Source organism: Seriola dumerili, unplaced genomic scaffold (assembly GCF_002260705.1).
Source record: "Seriola dumerili isolate Sdu_G_001 unplaced genomic scaffold, Sdu_1.0 BDQW01000056.1, whole genome shotgun sequence".
Classification (NCBI taxonomy): domain Eukaryota; kingdom Metazoa; phylum Chordata; class Actinopteri; order Carangiformes; family Carangidae; genus Seriola; species Seriola dumerili.
This window is the reverse complement of record NW_019174311.1, coordinates 5,958,440-5,977,649: the sequence shown is the minus strand read 5'-3', so window position 1 is coordinate 5,977,649 and position 19,210 is coordinate 5,958,440. Positions and strand designations below refer to the sequence as shown.

The window sequence follows — 19,210 nt, the reverse complement described above, 5'->3', positions numbered from 1 at the left end:
CAAGTTGCATTTTGAACCATATTGAATCAGGATTTTATGATTTCACAAAATCATAATTATACATTTTAATCTGAGATTTAAGGTGAGCATAGAGAAACTTTCCTCCTTCAGCATATAAAAACATCTAGTAAGCATAGCATTCTAGAATGGGAGGTATTATTGCAGCATTATTATTTACAAGATTCTTTTACACATGTACAAATCTTATTGACATTTACATATTTGTATATTTACAGATTTCAGGACACATTTACAGATTTGTGTATTTATTGTTTCTTTTATACAAATCTGGACGCAGAATGGACGCATTCACAAATCTGAGTACACACTTACAGCCATTTGGAAATAGATCTATTGCTACAATAATGCTCCCATATTTTTAGTGTCAAACTCTGCACATATCGTTCTGCACAATGAAGGCCAAACAGCCAAGAAAAAGCCATGAAAAGCAATACACAATTATGAATAGAGAGGCACTACATTAATGTTAGTTATTACATTACATCCCTTCCTTCCTTTGATCTGCTTGGATTACATTTGGATTGGCACACAGATAAAGATGTATGGGCAATGGATGGAACAAGTCAAAGTCTTTGGATTTCTGGATGTGCGGTTTGACACAAAGTTAACATGGAGTGAACATATATATATAACATAAACACAGAGTGTAAAAAGTGTTAGACTATGGATGTACTGCCACTGAACTGTGGTTCAGCAGCGAAAACCTCATTAAAGAAGTGGGAGGTGGTGCAAGCTTAAGCTGTGAGACCTTGCTGTGCTGCACTCCTGTGTCCACTCTTCAGCTTGAGGTGGGTGAAATTCCACTGAGTGTTACAACTGCAAAACAATTACTGATGAACTACTGGGCAAACCTTCAAGGGCATTGTGAAGTTCCAAATCTCACAACAAAGGCCCTTCTCCCATGTTGGGAGAGAAAAGGGGAAAAACGGGAGTGTTTGCATGGAGCAATGAGAAACTAGCTAAAGACATGACATTAAGTTTGGAAAATATGTATATATCGCTACAGTGGGCTACCATTAACAGTAAGACCACCCTGGCTCTTTCCTTCAGTGTCAATTGATTTCTAGACTGGAATAAATGCTGGTAAAGGTTTTGGAAGTATTGCAGCCTTGGTTGAATCAAACATTTGTCCCACTAATGCATCCATGAATCCTATACAGGGAGCACAGGTTTTGCTTTTAGTACACCAGCCTTAGGCTTCAAGTTTCTGTTAAAAGAACATCACATCATTTGTCCATATACACAGTCAAAATTGTGGCAATTGCAACAGCATTACAGTGGATAGAAGAGTTCCAGGTTTGTGTTCTGCATTTACATCTCAATGTAGGCAGAATATGGTTAATGAGATATACAAAACTCTGTACGGATTTTAAAATATTAATATTCTGATAACATTTATGTGGATTCCAGCTCACAGAGGGATGAAGGGCAATGGAATCGTGGATGCTTTAGCAAAACTGGCTCTGAAACATGAGGATATCATGGAGAAGTACATCTGAAGCAAAAGGACTAATGAGGAGGAATACCTTTTTGCAGTGTAGCAAGAAGTGGGCACAGTGAGGACAGCTAAAAGGAGCAAGATCACAGGTTGACAAGGCTACAGATAGGACATAAAACACTGCACTTAATAAACCGACATCCCTCTGGATTGTGTAAACTGTGTCAAATAGGGAAATCAGGCCCAGAGAGAAAGAACTGAGTCTAAAAAATGTATTTGCCATCAGGCTAATAAAAAGAATTTAGATTAGTATCAGTGAAATATAGGGTTATTTTTATTTTAGTGTTTGGTAATGGAGATAGATGACTCTGGTCCACACTCCAACATCAGTGGGTGGCGGCAATCCACCTTAATGCTGGTTGTTGCCTACTATGAAACGGGAAAAGAAGAAGAAGAATAGGGCCTACAATAAGGGCGTTACAGTATTTTTTCCCTACCCGAGGTGGGCGAAGACCCGCCCCTTAACATGCCTGTGACTTGCTTACCACGATAGTCTTACCAATCAGCACTCTAAATGCCTAAACTCTAACCGAGTGCCAGCCAATCAGACGCACGGCAGGGGTGGGTCTTCGCCGACCTCGGGTGGGAAAAAATAAAGAATAAAAAGGCCTATAAGGGCTTCAGGTTTTCTCACCCTTCCGTGCTGAGAGCCGTCACATTCTTTGGTATACCGACTCATCGGACACACCTCAGCCATCACAGCCATGGTGGGTTTTTCGTTCCCTTAGACATAACAAATTTTTTTTATCGCCGTCCTTGTGTAATTAGCTTCGGGTGTGATTGTTACAAGAAAATTGTTTAGCTTTGCAAAGCTGTTAAGTTGAGCTAGAATATGTGAATTGGCTCGTTGGTCGCTAGCGGAAGTGCAACTTTTGTCGAGCTAACGTTAGCTTGCACGGTAGATTAAATTTAACAATCACACGACGAGCTTATTAATGTCGCCGAGTTACATACGTGTACATTAATCATTGCTGAATGTGCTATGGTTTGGGAATATGTGGGTTGGGCAAATCTAACTAACTGAAAAATTAATCAAAAGCCTTTGAAGTTAACCCGAGCTAGCTTTGCACCCTAAAAGGAACAATTTTCATGTAGCCTAATTTCTCTTTGAACAGTCTGACTTCTCGGAAGATCAAATCCTTGGTGAGTTTTGAATTTGTGTTTGACATTTCCAAACCCCGCTTCTTTTGCATGCTCTCATTCTTGCTTGGATCAGATGATACTTTGCCCTGTATCTCCACTATCATCCTGCTCTATACCCGCCTGTCATAGCAGTTGTGGTTAGGCGAGGCTTTCCTTCTTTATTTCCGTACTGTTTCATCACTTTCCACTTGCAACTGCTTGTCCTTTCCAGATTGAATTTAACCTGGATCAGATTCATGGTAAGTCAGTGAAAAGGGACCGCCTTAGTGCAAAAAACTGGTGCCTATCACGGAGTGTTTAGGGTGTGATCTGCATGTTGGTTTTGGGTAAACCTAATTTGTTTTAAATGTGATTGAGAGTTGCTTTGCACTGTTGTTTGGTACGTCGAAATCAGTCATAATCTGCATATAACGTTATAATCCCTACCAGCTTTGACCGTGTGTTGCAGTGTTTTTGTATGTGATCAGTCATGCCCTAAAAGTACTTCTAAAGCTAAACATTGCCAAACCTCATATCTGTTCTCATAAGTCTTGTTCTGTTAGATCGTCGTCATTGCTGGTTGTCGGTTTGCGTTAAACTTTGCCTGTTATCTTTCAAGCAGCTCATCTCCACAAGTGTGCCCTTTTTTGGTGCTGTATACAGTGATGGATGGTTTTTGTCCTAGGGCTGGTTTGTTTAATCACGTTGACATAATAGGCTATACTCTCACTCTCCTCCTACTTTCCTCCACTCCTCTAATACCAAATATGGTGTTGGGAAAAGTCCTCACACGCCAGAAGGGAAGAGGCACATTCCTCAGAACAGGAAAAACTCCACAACACTGCCTGAGCTTTTTTTGGGCAATAGCTTGTCCCATAACATTAGAAGCAGCCTGCCAACAGGACATTGTTATGTAACTCCATGTCCCCCTGATTGCTAGATCTTAGCAAAGCTTTTGGTTTTGATTGTTGAGCTTAACGGGAATGCTTGTCGTTAGATCAAAGCTACATTAATCAGCCTTGTGATCAACAACAAAACGGTATCATCCTTACAGTTGATAAAGCTTAGATAACTCCATTTAAACAATGGCTAATATACTCCATACTTGTGAATGCTTTTAAAGGCTCAGGTAGGTCATAGTCTTATTGACTACTCAACAGTGCTGTAAAATATTGTTGGCAAAGTGTAGAGGAGTCAAATGAAGCTGAAAACGTTCCAAGCCACCTGCAAGACCTTTCTGCCAGCCAGACTCGTGCTGAATCAGTTCCAATAAATAAAATTAATATTACATTGATCTCCTGTTTGCCATCATAAAATGGGTGACATGTTATTAGTCATTAAGAACACAGGCAACTTTGAATACTTAGAACATGATTGTCAATTATATGCCCCTCACTGTAATCTGAGAGTTTAAAATACAGTGAAGGACTTGTAAGCTTCTTTTTGAAGCTACTGTTTGTTGTTCATTAATGTAAAGTAAATCTTTTTACCTCTATTTAGAGCTGCGACATTTAGGATGGTCTTGGCCCATGTCATTTTTTCTTTTTTTTTCTTAAAGATAGTAAATCTATAAATGTAACAAATATCCTTACTTTTACCCTTATCTTCAGAGCTTTAAACATTTTTACCTGATATACTATAGCCACATATTTTTAATTCCGGTGCTTTATTTTAGCCACAATGTACATATACATTTTTAACATCCTTGTAATTTAGAGTGTTTGGAAATGTAATCCACAAGTGTTTGCATGTTCAAACTACAGCAAAGATCACAGAGAATGTAGAGTCGAATTGAAATTGTTTCACCTTTTGATGTGTAATGAAAAAAAAATCAGCCTGCCCAGATGACTAATTGAATTGAGGAAGTTAGACGAGTGTTTGCAGTGACGAGCCGAGTTCAGAGAGCAAGTGTGGTTTTTAGTGGTTTCGCCACCCTGTACCATGCAAATGGAAATGAAGATGATATACTGATGAGATATTAGTTTATATTATATATTTATATTGATTTAAATTTCTGCATTTCAACAAAACATGATCATGCCGTATACGTTTGGGGTTTCCCCATAGAGATCTAGAGTGGCATAGGAAACCTAGGTAGGCTTGTCAGTGCAGTGCCTTGTGCCCTGCCTCTTGTATTTAAATTTAGGCTTACCAGTTGAAAACCAGATCATTTATAAGCTTAATCACAATTCATAGTCTGCACTTTCTCTAGTCTGCTTGTTCTCATTTTCCACAGTCTGTCTGGCTTTTCTGTTTTCACTTATCTCCAGTTTACTTGGTATCTCTATCATTCTCCCATACATGTTTGCTTATCTCTGTTTCCTCGAAAATTCATTTCCCTACTCTAATATGCCATTTGTCTCTGTATCCTGCAGAGTTTAAGGAGGCATTCCTGCTGTTCGACAAGACAGGAGATGGGAAGATCAGCTTCAGCCAGTGTGGGGACGTCATGCGGGCCCTGGGACAGAACCCTGTCAACGCTGAGGTGCTCAAGGTCCTGGGCAACCCCAAGGCTGAGGGTGAGGGCAAAAAAAATTCACTTGCTGGGAGTTGTGTATCATAAATGTAAATCATGGAATTGTCATTGTGGCAGGAAACAGTCTGTGGAGGTTCAGAGACTGAGAATTGCCTCAATTATTCTTGTGTTTTTGCAGAGATGAACTCCAAGATGCTAGACTTTGAGCAGTTCCTGCCCATGTTCCAGGCCATCGCTAAGAATAAAGATCAGGGCTCCATGGAGGATTTTGTGGAGGGACTGCGTGTCTTTGACAAGGAGGGCAACGGCACAGTAATGGGAGCAGAGCTACGTCACGTCCTCACCACACTAGGCAAGTTCCATTTTTATTTACATACCCTTAAATAGATAGCTGCACTTTTTTATTTAGGGGAAAAGACTACAGTCCTCAGAATGGAAAGCTCAGTGCAAATCTTTTTCTTTTTTTTTTTTACTGAAAACTGAATGTACATATCATCAAAAGTAAATGGATGGCATGTTTGTAAATTTTGCATTAAGAACCATCTAGTATATAAATGTATTTCTGGTAGTATTATTTTACTTGCCTTTCATAAAATCTTTCACATTTAAGTTAAATTACATTTAAGTCACTTATGTGATATGAATAAACAATTTTATGCTCCATTTTCAGGTGAGAAAATGACAGAGGAGGAGGTGGAGACACTCTTGGCGGGACATGAAGATGCAAATGGCTGCATTAATTATGAAGGTGAGAACTAAAGAAAGAAACATGAACATTGTCACACACCATCAGTGTAATTATAGGCGGTATCCCATACTGGCTGTAATTACACTGATGGTGTGTGAAGATGCCATTGCTATATATATTTGCAAACTATTCGATGTAATAACGAAACATCGCTCATGCATTACACTGTGTGCATTGTTGACCTGAAATACTGTAATTACTAAGAAGTACTTTGAGGAAATTGTAGTTTGAGTTTGTATAATTAAAAATATTCAGTAAATGTTATATTAAAGGCAATCATTGGAAGCAGTTTATGTATGAAACAGGTTGTCACGATGTTTGATTTAGTCTCATGATGAGGTGGGTGTCTATTCATGTTAGCGGCTAATGTCTAATATATGTTCTCAACACTTGTGGCTAATTGACTGCTCTAAGAGGACCTGCATAAAATGTCAACTGCTGACAGTGTGCTAACTGTTCTTCCTCCACAGCATTTGTTCGCCACATCATGTCAGGCTGAGGGCCGGTACGGGCACTGGGTATACCATGAGATGGCACCTCCAGGCTTTCCTGCTTTTTAAAAAATTGTTAAATAATCCACCCCCTTTCTTGCCATCCTAACACTAATCGGCTGTAGTTTTGCACTTCATATTGGCAAACAGGAATAATGTGCTGTTGCAAAGTAGCTTTTGACCCCTAGGTGCCTGTGGGAAAGCCTGGTGATCCCTCTCATTAGTCCTGAGGCTTTGACCCATGTGTAGCCTCCTGCTGTTCTGTCTCTCTCTCCTGCAGCCCTCTGTCTTGGCCCCTGGCTGCAGCATGCCCCTCTGCATGTGTCTGAAACTCCCCTCAGTTTATAAGGGGATATGGTGGACACACAGGGAAGAGACTGGTCTCATTCAGGGAAAGCCTGGTGGCCACTGTCAAGTCATTTGAGCTGATTGGTGTGGTGGCCATGAGAGAACTCTTCTAATCTCATTTGCATGTCACCAGTGCTATTTAAAAAAAAGGCCTTTTCTTCTGCTGGTTTCAGAGGTGCTGCTCTTTTCATAGACACTGAATTGGATGTATCAGTTCATTACCCTGCACACATGTTTTACATTCAAGCATAGCCACCAGCTTTGGGAGAGTGGACCAGTCCCTTTTTCTACTAACCAGAGAATTGCAAGGAGTGGCTCTTGTGCTGATTGTTTTCTCCTCTGTACTGATGGAAGCTGAATTTGTAGCTGGCCATTCTGACTGGACTGTAGCTCCCTTGATCTTCTCCCCTTTTCTATGCTTCTCAACTAGAGGAAAGCATACAGCGAGGATGGCTTCTCTAACCAGCTCTTCTTGGATCATAGACATGGCCTAATTCTTTGGCTGAATTGGAGATAGAGATGATTACCTCACCTCTTTCTCTTAGTACCCAGTTCAACCTTTCTTTCCTCTGGGTGAGCAGAACATGGGGACCTGTTTCCAAATGCAGCATCTCCCACCCAGGCCCACCAAACCTGGATGAGGAGGGAGCCTTGGCTCCACATGTTGTAGTTGGAGTAGGTCTCTGCTGAGATTTAGACCATGAAACTCACATTTGTCTCTTTCTCATGTTTACAGAACTGGTCAGGATGGTGATGAGCGGGTGAAGACGGAGAGAATCCCTTTATTTTTTTTATTATTTTTTTTTTGTTTTACCCTGTCATGTGTACCCTCTTTTTGCAGTTAGCTTCTACAGCCCCCCCTCCAAGTCATTCCCATGGATTAGTTTTCCACATTTAATTTAAGAAGTGCCTTTACATTCCCTACTAAAGACCACAATTGATCATGGCTATTGCTGCCAATTATGTTGCTACATTTGAATAAATGTTTTCCTTAAAACTCATCTTGTTTCTTTTGAGTGGATTTGTTTGAATCAATAGCATAAGGCAGAAGTTTTGCGACTGCCTTCTGCAGTGCATTGATGTGTGTGCTGTTTTTCCATTTGACACAAGAGGGCAGTGTTGCTGTTGGAATCTGCTATGTTTTAGAAAAGGCCATTTGTTAAAATAGTGTAAAATACAAGAGGAGTATCTTGCTCTTTGTGTGAATTTAGAGAATACCATGAGAAGGCTCAGCTGCTCAAGTTTCGTTTTCCCACTTGGTTGCAATTACTTAGTAACATTTTAATAAAAAGAATTGAGTTTATAAATTTGTAGCTGTGCTGTAAATTTCCAGGCATAGTTTGGTGACAAAGCACTTGGTTATGAGACGTAGAAGGCTGTTTGGTGACTTCCTGACCCTTTTTCCTCATTTCCCTCATAAACAGCCACAACTATTTCCTCTCGTTAGGCACCACAGCTATCAGAGTTTCGTGTGTGTGTGTGTGTGTGTGTGTGTGTGTGGGTTCAGGATGGTGTCATAGTCCAGTGCTGAATAGGTTGTCTGCTAATTACTCTCTGTGTGTGTGTGTGTCTGCGTGTATATGTGTGTGGTCGATGGAAGTCAAAGCTATTGATTATTTTAATCCTCCTATTTGTGAGTCTGTGATCCTCATGGCTCTGCATTCGACAGGGGAATCGCTAATGGGCCTCAGCGCAGCCTGTCTCAGACCTCTCCCCGTCCAATTAACTTTCAACTGGAATCTGCCAGGAGAGAGAGCCGGGGGCTGGGCCCAGGCATGGCACGGCTACATCCCACTTTCTCAGCTCAGGAGCAACAGATTCACCAAATCCTTTAAGTCTAGACTGCCATCGGCTCCCTGCTCTAATTAGATGTTTTCCTTTTCAGCGATAATGTAAGAGGTGTTTGAGATGCATTCTCTTTAACATGAGGATGATGGCTTTCTCTACCAGGGTTAGGAATATTTTTTTATGCCCCCTTGGTGAAATTAACTGTGTTGAAAACAACACATGCTCATGAAACAGGCAGTTTTTTTTTTTTATCACACAGTTAAAACTCTTGGAAGCATATTTAGTTATGTTTGAGGTGTGCACCTTTTGATTATATATAATATGAAATGACACCCACGGTTTTCAATGTACATAGTGCTTATCTCAGTCATTTCATGCCAGGTGTAACAAAGACTAATTTATCTATCGTTCAGAAACCTAAACCTGTTAATATCACACAAATATTCCCTTGAAACAAAGAGCTGTCTATTCCATTTAATGATGAACTAATTAATTTGCAAACACAGTCTTGAATTCCAATTACCTTTCTTTTTGACTGATTAAAGAAATACCATGTCAAATGATTCTGATTATTATAGACAAAGAAATGGACTAATAGGTTTGATTTAGAGCTGAAACCATTAGTCAATTAGTCGGTACAAAATTAATCTGCAACTATTTTGATGGTTTAACTGCTTTTCTTTGTCTCATAATAAACTGAATATCTTTGGCTTTTGGACCCTTGGATGGACAAATACCTGATGATGTCACCTTGGAGTCTGTGAAATTTTTATGTATATTTTACTTTTTTTCTGACACTTCATAGGCTCACCAGTTAGGGAATTAATTGAGAATATAATCAGCAGAGTAACTGATAATGAAAGTAATTGTTGGAGTAATCAGATTTCTGAAGTGGTTAAACCAGAGATTTTGGCTGTTTACCATAGCACTGTAAACATACTGTAGGAATATCAATAAATTGGGAGAAATGTACCAATACTTCAGAAATATGTTACCGGTTCCCTGGATGTATTTCTTGTTATCGGTGTCCTTCCAAACAAATAATCTGGGTTCAAAACCCTAATAAACAATAGCAAGCGTTATCGAACATTGAAGCAGTTTGGTTTGTTTTGCACAATTGATTACTATATTGTTACATTTAAAATGTATACATTGGCTGGATTTTGTAGATCCTGGGTGTATTATAAGCTGAGATCAATATAGCCGTATTAATGCTCGTGTCTTAGACAGTGTCTTAACACATATTGGAAATCCATCTTGTAGCAGGCAGTGGCTGTGGTCGGCCACTGTTGCTTCGATCTCAGCTGTAAGTTCACGTAGCTGTGTCATATATCCAATTCTCCACAGTCAGTCCAAGTGGTCACTCCAAATAAAACTGAGCAAGGGTCTGTGTGTGTTTATGACTGTTGAATGCACATGCCTTTATTCAGCCCTGACGTCCACCATGCCAAAACAACACTTAAGAACACAGACAAGGTAGGTATAGATATTTTAATAGCAATATTATCTACTCAACCTATTCAACATACCAGATAGCCCATCCCAAGATTACTGTTTATACATATGATGCTACTTTGACAGGGTCTCTCAAAAATAAAGTACTAAGGAGGTATGGCATTGTGATTACAGCAGTCTGTAATGTATTGTACAACAGTTAATGTAAGTAAAACACTGCATCTGTCACGTTTTCACTGCCCCAGTATCTCATAGTGTCCACTCATACCTACTGACATACCCACTCACTCACACACAATATTGTAAATAATGCACTTGGCAAGTAAAACTTCATCACACGCAAGTGCCATCCATGAAATGAGTCTTGATTTGTTGACTTGTAATATCAATACGTTTTGTTTTATCTTACCATGTGACATCCTGTGTCACGATGGGAACAAAGGAAGGTCAGACATCTGCAATTATTGCGATTGCCTTATTTTAATCAGTGCTCTCCCAATGCATCACAACAGGGATTCAATTAATTTCCACTGGTGTAATTCGCTTCGAAGCACAGGGGAAAAAAATATTTTATAAAGATGAGTTGCAAAATATAGGAAGGCCATTCGATCAGAGGTCATTAAAATGGAGAGCAGAGATGTATAAATGAAATACTGCTTGGGTAAAGACTGGAATACACTAAAAGTGCATTTTTCAGCTTTGTCATCTTAATTAATGGCACCTTCAACACCATTATTGCATTAAAAAACAGTCACACTGATGGTGCTTGTTATATTCTAGTTATCACAATGTCAGTTAATATGGAACACATTATAATATTTTAGATATTTCAGAGCCACAACGTGCAATTCTTATGTGCACTTATACTGTACATATTCTCAAATTCATGTTTGCACACAATGGGGGCCAATAAATGCAGTTGCTCATGATGTTTGGCTCAATATCACATGATTCAACTTAATTCCACTTTTGTAGTCTGTTCTCAGCATGTCTGTATATAGGCCTATGTGTGTGTGTGTGTGTGTGTGTTTAATTTGCATACATACATGTCTGTGTGTGCACGTGAAGATGTCTTTGTGTATGTTGGTGTTTTTCTAACCACTCCTCTCCTTGTGAGTAAGGATTAGATTCAGTCTGGGTAGATGAGGAAGCCGGAGAAGGTGCTGTACTTGTTTGTGTTCCCTCCGTGGACCTTCCCTCCGTCCAGCTGCACACACACCTCATCGCCCACGTCCAAATGCAGGATCACACTGTTGGAGGCGTAGTCGTAATTCTGATCAGCGTCCTGAGCGATGGCGCTGGCTCTTACCTGTCACCCACAGAGGACGTACGCATTGACAATTAGAACATGGACGAAACTGAACAAACACTTGCAAATGTCACCGCCACTTACTCAGCAGCTCTTTTAAACTAAAACTAACACATCTCACTCTCTTTCTTTGCCGTTTGTTTGTCCAAGCTGGGCCATGATTAATCATTAACAGCCTTCAAATGAGTCACTCATGAGTATGACATCACCTACACATTCATGGTGGATAAGAAGATGGATGGGACTATGACCTGTGACCCCAGAGGTGGACTGAAAACACAGCCACTCTGCCTCTTATTGATCAGCTATGACTGGGGCTCGGGGTAAAGGACCAGAGGATGGAGATCTGATTGGGTTGTGGAGATAAGCGGGCTCACTGGGGACAACAGGTTGTCTATGGGGAAACTAGCTAAGCCGAGAAAGCGCATCACTATCTACACCAGCTATTGACCTGTTGCTTATGGTCCTGGGCCAGCTCAATATGTATGATATTGAGTGGCCATGCCTAAGCCAGAGAGTTTCACATTTGCATGCTGTGTGTGAGTTCGGTCTTATTGACCCAACAGCAGTGGATCTTTACTTGTTTGTTAACACATTTAATTGGGTTTACTCATTGTGGACATTTAAATACACATGCCTAGATTGAGTTACACTTATAAACGAAACTTACCAAGCATAATGTTCTTAAACTGGTTATCTACACATAAGGGGCTCAGTGTAAATAGCGTGTATATACAGATACTGAGTATATTAAGTGCAGCCTCTCATAGTGCTTTTTTTTAGCTGGGTAACCCTTTCAGATTCTAGTTAAAGTGTTACTAAAACATCTAAAATGTTTTTGACAAATGCAAAAACCTCTGTTGTAGGATGTATCAATAATTCTGGTGTAGCAGCTCCAATCATCAGACATATGTCAGCCATCAGTGGCCTTGCGTCTCGCTCAGTGTCCATCTACGGAGGGAGCACTCAATCTATGTCAGCAGCCAGACAAGCCACGCACATCTCCATGACAGCCACAGAATATGATCTGCAACTCAACTACCATCATGTCATTCCCATCACTGGGGCCCCTTTCTCCCCAACGAGCATGCATCAATTTGAAAACAGTCAATCGCTGAGCAACAGAGCCTGAATTACTGTAACAAAAAAAAAAGAAAAAGTTCTTTTCCCCCTGCACCCATACATTTTGCCCTCGTCTGAGCATATTGTTCCCCATCTATCAGCCCTGCAGTTGTGCTCTATTACCTGGACACTATCACTAGGTGTCCTTAAACGAGATTCAGGTCATGGATGCTGCATCCAACATAGAGCATGCTGGCGACCAGTGGTTAAGTATGTCCCTGTCCACTCTAAACCAGATTGATTAAGGGGGCAGAGGAGTCGATCTCCTGGGGCTTCACAGCTCAGTAACCGCACAGTAAAACCAACCACAGCTACTGTTTCACTACTACAACAGTCTTGTTTCATTAGATTTCAGATTCTCTAGTCCACAGGGGTGTTCTTAAGTTTAGATAACCCAGGGCACTTAGGCCTAAACCATTTTACTTCTTACTGCAGACATATTCGGCTTCTCTGATTTTAATGTAGGTAGTATGTAAGTGTGCACTGTTGATGTTGTAAAAGTTAAAGAATTAAAATAAACATTAGCTCAGTTGGGGAAAAAGTAAAAGTGGAAGTAAAAGTTTGATACAACAATCCTCAGTCTGCCTGTTTATGAGAGGAGCGTCTGAGACGTGGGGAAGTGAAAGACACACCTACACAGACAACCAGAAACCTGTTATCTTATCTTATCTATCTACAATTATTGTATGTATGTAATTCATTTATATAAGGCATTGTAATATTTATATTGCACTCAGCTTTTAGATGCTGTTTAATTTCTAGGCCTATAATTTATTATTTTATTCTTTCAAAGTTATTTAATTAATAGATTTTTGCTTAGTTTCCTCTCAGTCTGTCTCTGCTGCTGTAACATGTGGATTTGCCTCCAGGGATCAATAAAGTCTTATCTTATCTTAAAGGGAGCTGAACAACAAGTGTAATCTGTATGTTTAATGCAAACATCATGTCCCGAATATGATCAAAACCACTATGAGACACCAATCTAGTTGTTGAGCATATAGACGTACTCACTGCAACCCTGTCTCCTAGAAATTATTTTAATATACTAACAATTTGCTGTAGCAATTTTCTTTCTCTTTTCTTTTTTTTAAAAGCATGTTGTTTATGAGTGAAGTTGAATGACGTTGAATGAATCTGAAGCATCTTGAATTTTTTTGGCTTTGAAAAGATCAGAGCCCTGAGGGTCCCGGTGTAAATCAGGCCTGGAGCACGACAATGAAAACCAGTCTTCTGTGTTGCCACTATACATACACAGTATATTACATCGGCCTGTGGTTAATGAGTTGACTGCTAAACAAGCTAACTAAATGATTTGCTCCCCTCATGAAAACATGATGTCAATGGAGAGATTAAAAAAAATACTCCAGTGCAATCTGACTTCCTTTACCTGATCTGTTTATGTTATGTGAGAATACAATAGTTTGTCTCCTTATCAACAGTCCAAAGGCAGCTGCTGCCTAAACAGGATGTGACTTGTTATCAGCACATAAGTGTGAACATTTATAGCATTTATTAAATGTGCATTTAGTATGAGCCTTCCCAGTTGGTTCAACCAAACATAATCTACCCTTTCTTAAGCCCTCACAAGACCATCTCTCAAATAACAGCTACAATCTATTGTCATCTATAAAGGTTATATTGTTGTTCTACTTGACATGTGTAGTGACAGCCAATATCACATTTGCATCTTCGGCTGCTTCTGACAGTGATGCTGTTGTTGTGACTTCCTATTGACACCAGGCATATGTCATCCTGCTCATTATTTTGGCCAAACAGTGTAGCGGAGGGAGAAGTAGCGAGATCTTTCCCTCCCTTAGGCCTTCTCAGATTCTCATGACTTCATGCATGGAAGTGCGGTTGAATTCTGTACAAGAGAATAATATCTGTCACTCAGTGTAGAGATCATTTTGCCAATATATGATATATGAAATGGGGCTTCAGCTGATGTTCCTGTGCGTGAAGGAATAATGCAAGCCATCTATTAATGTAGACACCAGACAGAGAGGCATGAGAGAGCCGTGGTGGGATTAGGGCGGGAAGCCGACAGAGGAGACGGATACGGCTGGAGGACACAGACTGATCCATGTGAACCAGGCAGCACGCTGTGCTGATCCTGGAGCTGGAAGGGTTGTGAGCCGTGAGGCAGGGGCCCCCAGGGCTTGCCTGTGGCTGTCTGTGTCTCCGCCTAGCCCTTTCATTATAGGGCCTCTAGTAAACACGCCTGGGAGCAGAGGGGGCCACAGGCGAGAGGGAAGGAGTGGGGAGGTGTGGGGGCTGATGGCGGTGGTTCGGGGAGCAGCTGCAGTGTCATTTTTTATACAAGTGGAGCCGCACTGCAGACGACAGACAAGGATAGACAAAAAGAAGGGATGGAGAAAAAAAAACAAAAAAAGGGGGGGGCCAGAGAGTTGACGGAATGGAGGGGGGGGGGGGGCTGAAGTAACAGACTGATCAAGCGAGGCTATTTTGTGAGGCCAGGGAGATGTAGGGGTATATGAAGTCTTGTTTTTATCTGTGGTGCCGTGCTCCACTGGTAATAAAACTGACAGGATTCATTCACTGTGATATACTGACCTCTTAGAGCGGAGACAATAGAAAAGTAGCTGTTAAACTTACCTAAGGGACTCCAGTACATGGCAGGAGGGTTGGGGACCGTTGGGGGTGGGGTGTGGAGGGCGGTTTGTGGAAATAGAATATTTATTGAGTAGGTTTTCCCTCTCCTCTGGGAGCCCAGGGATTACATGGCAACAAGCCATAGCAGAACCATACTTTAGATTGCTATTACCTGCCATTCAGTGTTATAGTCTGTGGTCTGCAGCACAAAAATGGCCAAATTTGTGCACAGCATGAGTGGAACTGATTTATCTTAATTAGTGTGTTTCATCAGATTTTTTTAGATTTCTTATGGACAAAGAAGATTACATTTGACTTGTCCTCATAGTACAAATTCCTCTCTGCATCTGACTCTTTCTTACCTTTCGCTCTGACACTAATTATATTTCACCTGTAGCATATCCATAGCTCTGCACTGGGGGAAGTTAATGCAGGTACTGGTCATTATAGTGAGTGATGACATTTTAACGCTACTGTGAAATAACTTGACCTTTAATTGAGCTATTAAAAGAGTCTATGATAGGTGAAAAAAAAAAAAAAAACAAGGGAAAGATTAAATGGGAGCGGGGCCAGTATCTATTTGTCTGCATTGTACATTGTGTTAAGAATATTTAATATAGATATACAGTATAGTGATGCACTATGGGAATATAAATGAGCAGGTGAACAGCTCACATACCAGTTAATGAGGGGAAAGGGAGAAGTTCTGTTGAGAAGGTACGGATAACGTTTTACCACCCTTCACAGCATAAAGCATCCCAACATTAGCATAGACTGTCCTAATAACATTTGCAACTAAGCTGGAATATCAAGTGGCATAAAACCCATCTATCCCTGACAGTGAATTACGAATAGAGGGATTTAACACATTTATAATAATAGTGGCACCGATAGGAAGGGCATTCATGACTATTTATTTTGAGCGAGGCTGAGCCAATATTAAATCATTAAGTATCATAAGGATCTAATATGGATCCATCATCATCTCAGACTGGGTTATCAAATTTGGCATTGTGTGCCTTGTGTTTCCAAACCTGCGCAAATAACACACAGCTGGGGCTGATCAGCTGAGCAAGAATAGGGCGGAAAAGGTGTTGAGCTAACATTCACATCACACATTGGAATTGTACCACAAGTCAATTACCATCGCATTACACACATGGAAGCAACTGAAGTGTGACCCCCTTCAATCACAAATCCCCTGACTCTGAAGCCCTGTCATGCTGCAATGATTTGTGAAAGTTAGATTGAGGTGTGAGCAGGTAGGCTTTACAGAGCGGGGATTTAGTGAAGGTAATAGCTATTGGATCTATAGGAATCCCATGGAAGCCCTGCACAGCCCAACACATCCTCCTGAGATCCTGGCATCGAATTATACCACACTCATGTCACACGTCACAAGTCACAGCCCAACGGCCAGTGCAGTGTGTCAATTTAAATATCACTAGCAATGACACAGACATCGTTATAAATCAAATATTCCCAGGAGAAATCTATTGGTATATAGTGTTAATTCTTTTATTGCTTTAAAAAGCGTCTCTAACGGGCACCTGCACCTGCTGGTGCATAAACACAGTTTGTAAACCAGTTTTCTCTCTTTCTCAGGCCGGCCTTGATCACTTGTCAAGCCGAGACATCTTGAGTGGGTGTCCATTGGTCATCGTGCCTGATCTCATCCTGGCCTTCACCACCAGCCTCCCAGATGCCTCGTCTACCAGCCCACTGTCTCCACACCTCCATTAAGTCATCTATCTTCCTCTGCTCCACCCCTGATCTTCCCATCAACTCACTTGTCTTGTTTTGCTCTCCCTCTCACTGTCTCCAAGCGGACATCTCAGCATGTCCGTGTCATGTTGAGTCTCTTGTGTTTCATTCATTCTCACTGAATCTGTCTGAGCCCTCAATCTGTTGGACTGACTGCCTAACAAACGCACACTTACAAATGACCTTATCTGTTAAGGTGTAAAAGTTACAATACAATCAGGAGGAGGAAAGTGGCACATTTGTGGCTATGGCAAACCTTTTTCTTTCTTTCTTTCTTTTTTTTTTCTTTTTGGATTAAAAAAAACCCAGTGGGCAGACAAAATGTCCAATAAAGCTTCTGCACCTACGGCAATGGTAAAACAGGCCATTTGATTCTACAGTCAGGAATGCAACCTGTCAAACATAGTACCCATTTAGTAAACCCTAGCCACTGACTGGCCTCAGGCAGAATACCCGCCAGCCTCTGGGCTTCAATAACTCCAAACATGATCAGGCATTCTGCAGCAATTCATTTACACTCCATTTTCATCTAGCTGCAGCTCTGTTCGGATAGATCCCTGTTAGGTGAGAGCTCTATTTAACACAACTGTTTAAGGAGGCCACCTGTCGGGTGTCGGATGGACCTCGTGAGGTTAAATAATTGAGTTGAGTGAAAAGATAATTAATGGAGAATCAATGAACAAGCTGGGGAGGGGTTAGGAAAGGAAAGTATAGCGGGTGTTCAGGGGATCTAATCTAAGATGTATAAATTATTTAGCAGTCTAAGATGACTTGAATGACAATATAGGACATTAGGCAGGCAGACTTAAACACATATTCACCTTTGTGGTCTCATGCATATAATCAAATGATGGATAATGACGGATGATTTTAAACATGTCGTTTTACATCTCACCAAATCAAGTCTCAATCAGCCTTATTTGAACCATACGGTTCGCATACGCGCGCATTAGCCTGTGTGTTTGAACAGTCATTGGCGCTCTACATGTCTAGAAAGTGAGGTCTGAGCAGAGAGTATTTGCATGTGAAGTCCTTGATGAATGAATGAATGTGAAAAAGCAACTTGAAGAATGTTTCCTGAATTTGGAGTCCTCTGATGAAATCCTTGTGATTTATCCCACCCCTCCTCTTCTCTTCCCCCATCAGCCCCTCTGTCTTTAATTAGTGTCTGGGGAATGAGGGAGTGGATGAGTGGACTGTCAATTTTACATTCATTATTTATTTAGCTGAGGTGTAAACTGACTGGTCCACGTACTGACAGACATTTCTCCTGTGCTCTTTTGCACTTCTGTTTAGGCAATAATCAAGCTCTGTGTATGATACTTACTAATTAGACTGTTGCTTTTGGCGGCGGCTGCATTCTGCCACTTGTCATTTAGCCACAGTACATGTGGGAATGCAAATAACTGTAGCTGCAATTTTAGACTGTATAGCATGAATTCCCCTTAATGAGGATAAAGATTGCTGTTTCAGTCTTTGGCTGTCATGTTGCCACCTGCCAAGTGGAATGTGCTCAGAATCTGAAGAGCTCAATGTTACAGAGGTGAATGTGAGTCAATGGTAACATAGGATGGTCAACAGTGAAAAAAATCTTTCATGACCGTGTGTACGCATTCATAAGGACATATATGTACACGCACCGTCATGCATGCACATAGTCACACACACACACACACACACAGTTTTACTAACCATTCCGTTCTTCTTCAGGTCTGCCCACATGCTGGTCCCGTCACCACCTCTCATTAGAACATGGTAGGTGAAGAAGTAGATGCCAGGCAGAGGGCAGGTGAACTTGCCAGTGGTGGGCTCATAGTAGTTACCTACATTCGTCACCACATCATCAAACTTCAGTATTTCACTCCCCTCATGCTGCTTGCGTAGCCCTGCGTAAAAGGCAATCTTGGGAGTGTAGAGTGAGGGCGAATAGCCACCAGGACCAGGGCCTGGGGGCCCCTGTGGCCCTGGTTTGCCTGGCTCTCCTGGGGGTCCACGTGCTCCTGGAGGGCCAGGGATCCCTGGGGGCCCACGAAACCCAGACTTTATCTTCTTCCCAGAGTAATCCTGGGGCGGTGGAGACACAGCTGTCAGCTCCTGGCCTGGCTGAGAGGTGGCATAGGGGTCACATACCATGCGGCAGCTTCCAAGCATTTCATAATGGCTCCCTGAATTTCCGTTGTTCCCCCCTTTGGTTGTGTGGACCAGCAGGGGAATGGCCACCAACAGTATTAGAACCATTGCCACACCTACAGCAGCACCAATGACACGTTTCCTGCGGCTGAGCCGCGATGCGGCCAGCGTCAGGAAGTCCTCTTCCCCCTTGGCTGGAATAGTGCCGGCCAGGATGAAGCTTCTCAGAGAACCAGTTTGGTATGAAAAGGTGAAGAAGGATGTAGAGAGGAGTGGGCGGTAAGCAGTGTATCACTGGGCCAAGTATGAGAGAGAATGCAAAATG

The 19,210-nt window shown here is 41.4% G+C and overlaps 2 protein-coding genes across 4 annotated transcripts; one reads left to right on the top strand and one right to left on the bottom strand.

Annotated features, from left to right (window-relative positions):
* Window positions 1-2,143: 2,143 nt before the first annotated feature.
* LOC111218962 (myosin light polypeptide 6) lies at window positions 2,144-7,705 on the top strand. 3 transcript variants are annotated; one of them, XM_022741468.1, is made up of 7 exons: window positions 2,144-2,226; window positions 2,635-2,662; window positions 5,017-5,160; window positions 5,296-5,469; window positions 5,788-5,865; window positions 6,336-6,370; window positions 7,441-7,705. In XM_022741468.1, exons 1-6 carry the CDS (start codon window positions 2,224-2,226, stop codon window positions 6,362-6,364), a joined length of 456 nt encoding a protein of 151 aa, XP_022597189.1. In that variant the 5' UTR covers window positions 2,144-2,223; the 3' UTR covers window positions 6,365-6,370; window positions 7,441-7,705. The 3 variants fall into 3 exon arrangements, with proteins under 3 accessions (XP_022597189.1, XP_022597190.1, XP_022597188.1); XM_022741469.1 differs by having other exon boundaries at window positions 6,336-6,383; XM_022741467.1 differs by lacking the exon at window positions 6,336-6,370.
* Window positions 7,706-11,076: 3,371 nt separating this feature from the next.
* On the bottom strand, window positions 11,077-18,996 carry LOC111219251 (complement C1q-like protein 4). The gene is made up of 2 exons (XM_022741871.1): window positions 18,448-18,996; window positions 11,077-11,256 (listed from the first exon to the last, which is right to left on the bottom strand). Exons 1-2 carry the CDS (start codon window positions 18,991-18,993, stop codon window positions 11,077-11,079), a joined length of 726 nt encoding a protein of 241 aa, XP_022597592.1. The 5' UTR covers window positions 18,994-18,996.
* Window positions 18,997-19,210: the final 214 nt, after the last annotated feature.